This window comes from Theropithecus gelada, chromosome 5 (genome assembly GCF_003255815.1).
Source record: "Theropithecus gelada isolate Dixy chromosome 5, Tgel_1.0, whole genome shotgun sequence".
NCBI lineage: Eukaryota > Metazoa > Chordata > Mammalia > Primates > Cercopithecidae > Theropithecus > Theropithecus gelada.
The window spans coordinates 170419911-170431858 of record NC_037672.1 but is presented as its reverse complement, the minus strand read 5'-3'; the positions used below and the strand labels follow the sequence as shown (position 1 = coordinate 170431858).

At 35.6% G+C, this 11948-nt stretch overlaps 1 protein-coding gene across 1 annotated transcript; it reads left to right on the top strand.

The window, feature by feature from the left end:
- The first annotated feature begins 6252 nt into the window (after positions 1–6252).
- LOC112625116 (GTP-binding nuclear protein Ran-like) lies at positions 6253–9372 on the top strand. Its single transcript, XM_025386329.1, has 3 exons — positions 6253–6525; position 6831; positions 8860–9372. The coding sequence occupies exons 1-3, from the start codon at positions 6253–6255 to the stop codon at positions 9174–9176; spliced, it is 591 nt and encodes a 196-aa protein (XP_025242114.1). The 3' UTR covers positions 9177–9372.
- The last annotated feature ends 2576 nt before the right edge of the window (positions 9373–11948 follow it).

The following is an 11948-nucleotide window of genomic DNA, read 5'->3' as shown; positions in this document are numbered from 1 at the left end:
GATTAGGATGTATGGTGAGGCCAAGGAGGGTGGATCATGAGGTCAGGAGATTGAAACCATCCTGGCTAACACGGTAAAACCCCATCTCTACTAAAAATACAAAAAATTAGTCAGGCACGGTGGCACACGCCTGTAGTCCCAGCTACTCGGGAGGCTGAGGCAGGAGAATTGCTTGAACCTGGGAGGTAGAAGTTGCAGTGAGCTGAGATTATGCCACTGCACTCCAGCCTGGGTGACAGAGTGAAACTCCATCTCAAAAAAAAAAAAAAAAAAAGATAAGCATCCAATATCATTCTTTTGTATGTGGAAGAGACTATCCTCTTTCCTTTGTGTATCTTTGGTACTGTTGCCAATGGTCAGTTGACTGTGTATGCATAGGTGTACTTTTGGTTCTGTATTCTGTTCCTCTGGTTGATGTGCCTCTCTTTATGCAGTGCCATAGTGTTTTGATTACTGTAACTTTGTAACATATTTTGAAAGCAGGTTAACAGGATGCCTCCAGCTTTGTTATTTCTCAAGATTAGCTTGGCTATTCATAGTCTTTTATTATTTATTCCATTTGTTATTATTGTTCCTGAAGTATTATTATTGTTATAATGGTATCAAAATAGAAAACCAAACAAATAAAAGATGACCATGAATGAACCACAGGTGAATGTGTCATGAGCCAAGAATTATGATTAATCCGATTTTATGTTCCTGAGACTTAAAAAATAATAATAAAGGTTCTTCAAGAGACAAACTTCATAGAGAATCTCATCATCTCCTAAGGGATATAACTTTATAAAGCAGAAAAAAAACGGGCCTGGGATACAAATAAACCTGGCCTTGATTTACAACTCTTTTGCTTACAAACTGAGTGACACAGAGTCACCCATTTCACTTATTTGAGCTTTTGTTTTCTCATCTGGCAAATGGGAATAATAGTACTTACCTTGCAGTATATTATGAGACTTAGATGATAAAAGGCTTCTGGCAGATACTAGATGCTTGATAAAAGGTAGCTGTAATGGGTGATTGTGTAAAGTGAAAGTGTAAAGAAAGAGAAGAAAAAGATTACTCCAAAGTTTTGACCCTAGTCAGGTGACTATAAAAATAATAATGCTATAAATGGAAATATAAAAATCAGGGAGTATGAACAGATTTTAGGAGTGGGATTTTTCTATGTTAGCAAATTTTATTTTACATTTTATATGTAAGACCCATGCCATCACTTAAGCAAACTTAAAGGAAAGAGACTTTCTCTCTGATATCCTGCTACATTTAGGCCTTGTGATGACTCCACTTCCTCATCATTGCTGCTGCTGTTGTTTATTTTCGCTTGTTTTTGTTGTTTATTTCACAATAATATGTTATGGGCAAAATGAAATCTAGATAAGGATTAAGTCTAGCTAGGTCCTGAAAACTCAGAGTAAGTGATGTCTCAAATGCTCAACACCATACCCAGTGCTAACCAAAAAGTACAATTGTTTGTAACCTACATGTGTAATTCAGTACACAAGAATTTCTTAAAGATGGTCATTTCTAAAGCTCATATAGAATTCACAAGCATAACAAAGTTAGCAGCCTAAACAACCAACTAGATTGGGTAATTGTAGAAATCTTCTGGGAAAATGTATTATGCCTTTTGGAATGAAGTTGGATATTAGGCAGATATATTTTCAGCATCAAGTTATGATGATTGTTGTGTCTGTTAGAAAGAACCTAAAGTTAAGATTCAATTAATAAAGTTTTAAAATGTAGGGCACTGTAGTTTTTTTAGGGGTACAAAATTTCAAGTTAAAATTTAAATATTAAATCACAATGATCTGTTTCCTTTCCAATTTAAAGCATACTAATTCTAATTTTGTTATGTGACCTTGTATGACCCATGAAATGTGTTTAAGTTGTGAACTGTCATTTAAGTGTAAGAAAAAAATGGGACTACTCATCAACTGCATTGTATCCAGCACCAAAATCTTCCTGATGGAGTAAGATAAACACCCATTCAGCTACCCTAATTTTTTTAAGAGTACCAAATGACATGACTTAATTTTACATGTCAAAATATAGGCAAACCACTGGGCATGGTGGCACATATCTGTAGTCCAAGCTACTTGGGACACTGAGGCAGAAGGCTCACTTAAGCCCAGAAGTTCAGACTGTAGTGAGCTAACTATGATCATACCTGTTCACCTCAGCCTGAGCAACACAGCAAGACCCCATTTCTAAAACTAAATGAATAAATACACAGGCAAACCCTTAAAGGACTTTGATGGTCATCAGTTAGCTAAAGTAAGCGACACTTTTAATAGTGTTATCTGTGGCAATTATAAAGCAACAGAGAACTAAAACAACTACAATAGTGTTATAAGGGGTAACACTTAAGCACTTAACACAAACATCATTCTAGATCAATTAAATCAGAATCTCAGAGACAAGTTCTTATTTAAAAGCTCTCCACATGATTTTAATAAATGCAGCAATGGTTAGGTCTACAAACTTGCATAAAAAATATATATATATACTCAGAAATTTATGCTTCTTGCCAAGACAAAGTAACAAAGACCATATACACTAATTATACTCCTGAAACAACTAGATCAACAAAATATATGAAACAATAATTTTCAAAACATTAAAATTCATGCTACAAAAAACATTGATCTCTGAGAAATGGGAATAATGGACAAAGTGAGTCCTATGATTGCCTAGCTAAAAATAGTTTCCAGGCCATGACACAAGAAAGAAAAACATAGGCAGACTACAGTAGTCACCCTGTGTAGAGAAGATGTAGTTGGGAGCCTATGGATAACACAGTAAGTAGACTCTGTAGAGCAGAGATACAACAGGAGAGGGCTTCAGAGATCTGTAGTGTCCACATTAAGGCTTCAACTAAGTAATAACCAGCTTATACATGTGTGAAAAATAACTGAGACCAGGAAAAGAACCACCCAAAAGGATAATAGGGAAAGACACTGAGAGTTCACTCAGAAGAATAGCTCCTATTCTCATCAACAAATTCTAAAACCTCATCATTTCAAAAGCATTGTATAAAGTACATAAAAGGGTTTTGCATCAGTATAGTACTAGGAAAAAAATAGCCCTTAGACTCAATTCTGCTTTGATCCCACTTCAAAAAAAGACCTGCTAAAATCAAACTGTTTCCAAATAACTTACGTGCTTCAAACGACAAAATTTAAGAAGATTTGTTGGACTACAAGAATACCCAGAACACAAGGCAAAATTCACAATGTCTGGCATTTAATTAAAAATTATTAGGCATGCAAAAAAGCAGGAAAATATGAACAATAATGAGAAAAAGTAATTAATCAAAATTGACACAGAAATTACATAGATTATAGAATTAGTGAAAATAGATATTTATATAATTATTATAACTATATTTCATATGTTCAAACAACAAGAAGTAAAATTGAACATGTTAAACAGAATTATGAAAAATAAAAACATAACACAAATCTAAACATCTAGAAATAAAAAATTAGAATATTCAAGAAGAAAAATATACTCTATGAGATTAATGGCAGATTATTCATTGCAGAAGAAAATATTAGTTAATTTGAAGACAATGGAAATTATCGCAAATAAAACACGATGACTAAAAATGATTTAACAGAGTTATCAGTGAGCTACATGACTAATTCAACTTGTCTAATATGCATGTAATTGGAGTTCTTAAACAAAAAAGGTCAAGGTAATATTTGAAAAGATAATGATCAAAATATTTTCAATTTAATGAAGTACAAAAGTCCACAGATCAAGAGATGCTCAATGAACTCTAAGCACACACACACACACAAATAAAAAGAAACCAAGTCACAACATGATCAAAGTGCTTAAAATTATGATGATAGAGAGAAAAAAATCTTAAAAGTAGCCATAAGGAAAAAAACATTACATACGAAGGAACATCAGTTGTCCTGAGTGGGGTAGGGAGGTACAAAGATTAGGATGGCATTAGATTTTCATCAGAAACAATGAATGCAGATGACAGTAGAGAAATATAAAGTACTGAAAAAATCAGTCAAATGATAATCTTTTACACAGCAAACATATTTTTCAAAACCAAACTGCATTTTGAAGCTTACAAAAATTGAAATAATTCATCACCAACAGAGCCTAAATACAAGGAATGACATAAAAAGTCCTTCAGCCAGAAGAAAAATAACAGATAGAAATAATAATCTGTGCTCAAATTAAAAGCACCAAAAATGGTACCTACATGTTTTTTAAATGATTTTTTATTACTAATTAAGTATCTTTAAAAGATATGTGACTATATGAAGCAAAAATAATAACAATATTTTGGGGGGTTTATAACATGTGGAAATAAAATGTATGACAACAGTGGTGCAAAGGCTTGGAGGAGAAAATTGAAGTATACTATGGTAATATTTTTATAAATATATGAAGCAGTATGTTACTAGAAGGTAGAGTGTAATAAGTTAAAGATATTTTCTGTAAACACCAAAGCTATCACTAAAATTACACAGCAAAGCATTATAACTAATAAGCCAACAATGAATATAAAATGAAAGCATAAAGTAGTCAATTATTTAAAAGTGGGAAAAGATAAGAAATAGAAAATAGAAAAAAAGAGAAAAAGATAATAGGCAAAGAACAGATAGAAAAAAATAGCAAGAGGGTAAATTTAGACTCATCATATCAATGATCACATTAAATGTAAATGGTCTAAACACCACAGTGAAAGGCAGAGATTCTCAGACTGAATTTAAGAAATAAAAGGCAAGACCCAACTCTATATGCTGCTACAGAAGAAGAAAAAAGTGTTGATATAAAACACAAATTGATTAAAAGTAAATGAATGGAAAAAGATATACCATGCTAACACTATGAAAAGAAAGATGAAATGGCTATATTAAAATAGGATAAAGTAGATTTCAGAACATAGATTATTATTGAGAATGAAAAGGTCATTTCATATAATAAAGAGGCAGAACATCAAAACACGTGAAACAAAAGCTGATCAAAGTACAATAAAAAAGAGACAAATTCAGAATTATAGTGAGATATTTCAAAAATCCCTGTTCAGTTATTGATAAAACCAGTAAACAGAAAATCAGTAAGAATATGAGTTGAGCACCATCAGTCAACTTGACCTAATTGATATTTATAGAATAATCCATTCCACAATACTAAACTATAAAATACATTCTTCCCAAGTACACACGAAACATTTTCCAAAACATACCATTTTCTGGGTCACAAAACATGCCTCCATAAATTCAAAAGGATTCAAGCCATGCAAAGTGTATGTACTATGAGCACAATAAATTAGATTATAAATCAAAAACAGAAAAAAATCTAGAAAATCCTCAAGTATATTGAAACTAAACAATGCTCTTTTAAATAATCCATGAATAAAAGAAAAAAATAGAAAATGTATAATTGTGTAGGATTGAATGAAAGAGAAAACACACTCTTTAAATTTTGTGAGATACAGCTAAAGAAATATTTGGAGGTAAATCCGTAACACTGAACATCCATAGTAGAACAGTGGAAAGGTCTCAAATCAATGACCTCATCTTGTACCTTAAGAAACTAGAAACAGGCCGGGTGCGGTGGCTCAAGCCTGTAATCCCAGCACTTTGGGAGGCTGAGACGGGTGGATCACGAGGTCAGGAGATCGAGACCATCCTGGCTAACACAGTGAAACCCCGTCTCTACTAAAAAATAAAAAACTAGCCGGGCGAGGTGGCGGGCGCCTGTAGTCCCAGCTACTCGGGAGGCTGAGGCAGGAGAATGGCATAAACCTGGGAGGCGGAGCTTGCAGTGAGCTGAGATCCGGCCACTGCACTCCAGCCTGAGTGACAGAGCAAGACTCCGTCTCAAAAAAAAAAAGAAGAAAAAAGAAACTAGAAATAGGAGCTGGGCACAGTGGCTCACACTTGTAATCCCAGTACGCAGAAGGCTGAGGTTGGATGATTGCTTGAGGCCAGGGGTTTGAGACCAGCGTAGGCAATGCAGAGAGATCCTATCTCTACAAAAAATAAAAAATAAAAATAAATAAAAAACCTGAGCCAGGCAAGGTGGCACATGCCTATTGTATCAGCTGCTTGGGAAGCTAAGGCAGGAGGATTGCTTGAGCCCAGGAGTTTAAGGCAGCAGTGAGCCATATCACACCACTGCACTTCAGCCTGGGTGACATAGTGAGACTCCATTTCAAAAAAAAAAGGAATAAGAGCTCAGGAAGACGGGCGCGTAGATGCTTCTGGAAAGAAAGCTACGATGGCTGCCCAGGAAGAGCCCCAGGTCCAGTTCAAACTTGTATCGGTTGGTGACAATGGTACTGGGAAAACGACCTTCGTGAAACGTCATTTGACTGGTGAATTTGAGAAGTGTATAGGTGTTGAGGTTCATCCCCTAGTATTCCACACCAACAGAGGACCTATTAAGTTCAATGTATGGGACACAGCCAGCCAGGAGAAATTCGGTGGGTTGAGAGATGGCTATTATAACCAAGCCCAGCGTGCCATCATAATGTTTGATGTAACATCAAGAGTTACTTGAGAATCAAAGATAAAAACCACATGATTATCTCAATAGATGCAGAAAAGGCCTTTGACAAAATTCAACAGCCCTTCATGCTAAAAACGCTCAATAAATTCGGTATTGATGGAATGTACCTCAAAATAATAAGAGCTATTTATGACAAACCCACAGCCAATATCATACTGAATGGGCAAAAACTGGAAAAATTCCCTTTGAAAACTGGCACAAGACAGGGATGCCCTCTCTCACCACTCCTATTCAACATAGTGTTGGAAGTTCTGGCTAGGGCAATCAGGCAAGAGAAAGAAATCAAGGGTATTCAGTTAGGAAAAGAAGAAGTCAAATTGTCCCTCTTTGCAGATGACATGATTGTATATTTAGAAAACCCCATTGTCTCAGCCCAAAATCTCCTTAAGCTGATAAGAAACTTCAGCAAAGTCTCAGGATACAAAATTAATGTGCAAAAATCACAAGCATTCTTATACACCAGTAACAGACAAACAGAGAGCCAAATCAGGAATGAACTTCCATTCACAATTGCTTCAAAGAGAATAAAATACCTAGGAATCCAACTTACAAGGGATGTAAAGGACCTCTTCAAGGCGAACTACAAACCACTGCTCAGTGAAATAAAAGAGGACACAAACAAATGGAAGAACATACCATGCTCATGGATAGGAAGAATCAATATCGTGAAAATGGCCATACTGCCCAAGGTAATTTATAGATTCAATGCCATCCCCATCAAGCTACCAATGAGTTTCTTCACAGAATTGGAAAGAACTGCTTTAAAGTTCATATGGAACCAAAAAAGAGCCCGTATCTCCAAGACAATCCTAAGTCAAAAGAACAAAGCTGGAGGCACCACACTACCTGACTTCAAACTATACTACAAGGCTACAGTAACCAAAACAGCATGGTACTGGTACCAAAACAGAGATATAGACCAATGGAACAGAACAGAGTCCTCAGAAATAATACCACACATCTACAGCCATCTGATCTTTGACAAACCTGAGAGAAACAAGAAATGGGGAAAGGATTCCCTATTTAATAAATGGTGCTGGGAAAATTGGCTAGCCATAAGTAGAAAGCTGAAACTGGATCCTTTCCTTACTCCTTATACGAAAATTAATTCAAGATGGATTAGAGACTTAAATGTTAGACCTAATACCATAAAAACCCTAGAGGAAAACCTAGGTAGTACCATTCAGGACATAGGCATGGGCAAAGACTTCATGTCTAAAACACCAAAAGCAACGGCAGCAAAAGCCAAAATTGACAAATGGGATCTAATTAAACTAAAAAGCTTCTGCACTGCAAAAGAAACTACCATCAGAGTGAACAGGCAACTTACAGAATGGGAGAAAATTTTTGCAAACTACTCATCTGACAAAGGACTAATATCCAGAACCTACAAAGAACTCAAACAAATTTACAAGAAAAAACCAAACAACCCCATCAAAAAGTGGGCAAAGGATATGAACAGACATTTCTCAAAAGAAGACATTCATACAGCCAACAGACACATGAAAAAATGCTCATCATCACTGGCCATCAGAGAAATGCAAATCAAAACCACAATGAGATACCATCTCACACCAGTTAGAATGGCGATCATTCAAAAGTCAGGAAACAACAGGTGCTGGAGAGGATGTGGAGAAATAGGAACACTTTTACACTGTTGGTGGGATTGTAAACTAGTTCAACCATTATGGAAAACAGTATGGCGATTCCTCAAGGATCTAGAACTAGATGTACCATATGACCCAGCCATCCCATTACTGGGTATATACCCAAAGGATTATAAATCATGCTGCTATAAAGACACATGCACACGTATGTTCATTGCAGCACTATTCACAATAGCAAAGACCTGGAATCAACCCAAATGTCCATCAGTGACAGACTGGATTAAGAAAATGTGGCACATATACACCATGGAATACTATGCAGCCATAAAAGAGGATGAATTTGTGTCCTTTGTAGGGACATGGATGCAGCTGGAAACCATCATTCTTAGCAAACTATCACAAGAACAGAAAACCAAACACCGCATGTTCTCACTCATAGGTGGGAACTGAACAATGAGATCACTTGGACTCGGGAAGGGGGACATCACACACCGGGGCCTATTAAGGGGAGGGGGGAGGGGGGAGGGATTGCATTGGGAGTTATACCTGATGTAAATGACGAGTAGTTGGGTGCTGATGAGTTGATGGGTGCAGCACAGCAACATGGCACAAGTATACATATGTAACAAACCTGCACGTTATGCACATGTACCCTAGAACTTAAAGTATAATAATAATAAAAAATAATAATAATAATAAAAAAAAAGAGTTACTTACAAGAATGTGCCTACCTGGCATAGAGATCAGGTACGAGTGTGTGAAAACATCTCCATCGTGTTGTGTGGCAACAAAGTGGATATTAAGAACAGGAAAGTGAAGGCAAAATCCATTGTCTTCCACCGAAGGAAGAATCTTCAGTACTACGACATTTCTGCCAAAAGTAACTACAACTTTGAAAAGCCCTTCCTCTGGCTTGCTAGGAAGCTCATTGGAGACCCTAACTTGGAATTTGTTGCCATGTCTGCTCTCGCCCCACCGGTGGTTGTCATGGACCAGCTTTGGCAGCACAGTATGAGCACGACTTAGAGTTTGCTCAGACAACTGCTCTCCCGGATGAGGATAATGACCTGTGAGAATGAAGCTGGAGCCCAGCGTCAGAAGTCTTAGTTTTATAGGCAGTTGTCCTGTGATGTCAGCGGTTCAGCGTGTATGCCACCTCATTGTTATCTAGCTAAGCGGAACATGTGCTTCATCTGTGGGATGCTGAAGATGAGTGGGCTTCGGAGTGAATGTGGCAGTTTAAAAAATATCTTCATTGTTTGGACCTGCATGTTTAGCTGTTTTGGAACCTACTTGATTCCTAGAGTTTCAAATATAAGACTGCTACAGTGGGCCAGTCGCGGTGGCTCAAGCCTGTAATCCCAGCGCTTTGGGAGGTCGAGGCAGACTGATCACGAGGTCAGGAGATCGAGACCATCCTGACCAACATGGTGAAACTTCCTCTCTACAAAAATGCAAAAATTAGCTGGGGGTGGTGGCATGGGCCTGTAATCCCAGCTACTCAGGAGACTGAGGCAAGAGAATCCCTTGAACCAGGGAGTCAGAGGTCGCAGTGAACTGAGATCATGCCACAGCACTCCAGCCTGGGGACAGAGAAAGACTCCATCTCAAAAAAAAAAAAAAAAAAAGACTGCTACAGTCACACAGTCACATCACAATATTCAATGGTGAAATCTTGTTTGTTACTATCATTCCCATTCCTTTATCAAAATAAAGTTGTATTTCCAAATATCTTAAAAAAAAAGGAATAAGAAAATAGAAAAGAAACTAGAAGTCAAAGAACAAAATAAAACCAAAGTAGAAGAAGAGAACTTATGAAAAAAATCAGAGTAGATATTAATAAAGTATATAAAATCAATGAAAAAATTAATGAAACCCAATGCTGCTGCTTTAAGAAGATCAATAAAATTGGTAAGCCTCTAGACAAGTCAATCAGAGGAAAAAAGAGAGAAGACACAAATTACACGTTGTCAGAAATAATAAAGGTAACATCACTACACATTTTACATATATTTTTTAAAATAAGAAAATATAATGAACATTATGCCAATAAATTTGACAATTTAGATGAAATAGGTAAATTTCTTGAAAGACACAAACTACCTATTTCATCCAGGTATAAATAGATAATCTAAATAGCCTATTAAATAAATTAAATTTGTAATTTAACCACCCCCCAACAACAATAACAACAAAAACACCTCCGGGCCCATCTGACTTCGCTGGAGAATTCTACCAAACATTTAAGGAACAAATGATGCCAATTCTACAAAAACTCTTAAGAAAATTGAAGAAGATGAAATATTTTTCACCTCCTTTCATGAGGCCAGAAGTTTTGGGAATATGAAAACCAGATAGACATTATATATAAGAAGATAATACAACATGGCTGAATAGGATTCATTCACAAAAAAGCAAGATTGTTTCAACATTCAAAATTAATTAATGTAATTCACCATATTAACAGCCTAAAAAAGAAAAATCATATGATCATCTCAACAAATGCAGGAAGAGCATTTGACAAAATTCAATCAGTATTTCTGCTAAAAACTCTTAGCAAAACAAGGATAGAAGAGAACTTCTTCAATCTCATAGAGAGCATCTATTTAAAAAACTTAAAGCTCATATCATATTTAATGGAGACTGACTGACTGCTTTTTCCCTACAAACAGGAAAAAGGCAATAATGCCTTTTCTCACCATGTTCATACAATATTGGACTGGAAAGTTCTGGCTAGTTCAATAAGGCAAGAAAAAGAAATGAAAGGCATCCAAACTAGAAAGAAACTGCCTTTGTTTATTGGCAAAATCATCCTCTATGTAAAAAATTGCTCAAAATTTACCAAAAAAATAACTACTGGAGCTAATAAGTGACTTTAGTAAGATTTTAACATATAAGATCAATATATATAAAATCAGTTGTATTTAGGTATTCTAGAAATTATTCGAAATTAAAATTTTTTAGACAACACAATTTGCAATATGCAAAAAAAATTTTCATCCATACTTCATACAAAACACAAAAATTAACTCAAAATGGATTATAGTTCTAACTGAAAACTATAAAACTTCTAGAAAAAAATTTTATGGTCTTGGGTTAGGGAAAGATTTCTTAGGTATGGCAGCAAACGAACAATACATAAAAGGAGAAATTGATAAATTACACTTCATCAAAATTAAGAGATTCCACTCTTCAAAAAAAATTTCTAAGAGAAAGAAAAGACAAGCTACAGGTTGGGAGAAAATGTGTGCAAATTGTATACATGATAAAGAAATTATATCTATATAAAGAACTCTCAAAATTAAATAATGAGACACCAAACAACCCAATAAAAAAAAAAATGGGAGGAGGCAAAAGATTTTACCAGAAGCTTCTCCAAAAAAGACATACAGAAGGTAAATAAACATAGGAAAAGGTTCGTGAAATCATTAGTCATTAGGGCAATGCAAACTAAAAACACAATGAGATACCACTATGTAAGCTACTACACACCTGTAAGAATGTCTAAAATTAGAACCACTGGCCATGTGTTATCAAGGATAACATGGAACTGTCATACAATTATAGTAGGTACGGAAAATGGTACAACCACTTTGGGAAACTGGCAATTTTTTAAAAAGGCAAACCTTTTTTATGATATGATCCACTTATTTCAACACATGATCCAGCCATTCCACTTATAAATATTTACCCAAGGGAAATAAAGGTATATACCTTGTATATAAATATTAATAGTAGATTGATTTGTAATAGCCAGAAATTATAAACAACATAAATGTCCACCAATACCTAAATGGA

What these genes read in the sequence shown, in the direction of transcription:
- LOC112625116 (XM_025386329.1), top strand. Translation starts at nt 6,253, where the DNA reads ATGGCTGCCCAGGAAGAGCCCCAGGTCCAGTTCAAACTTGTATCGGTT.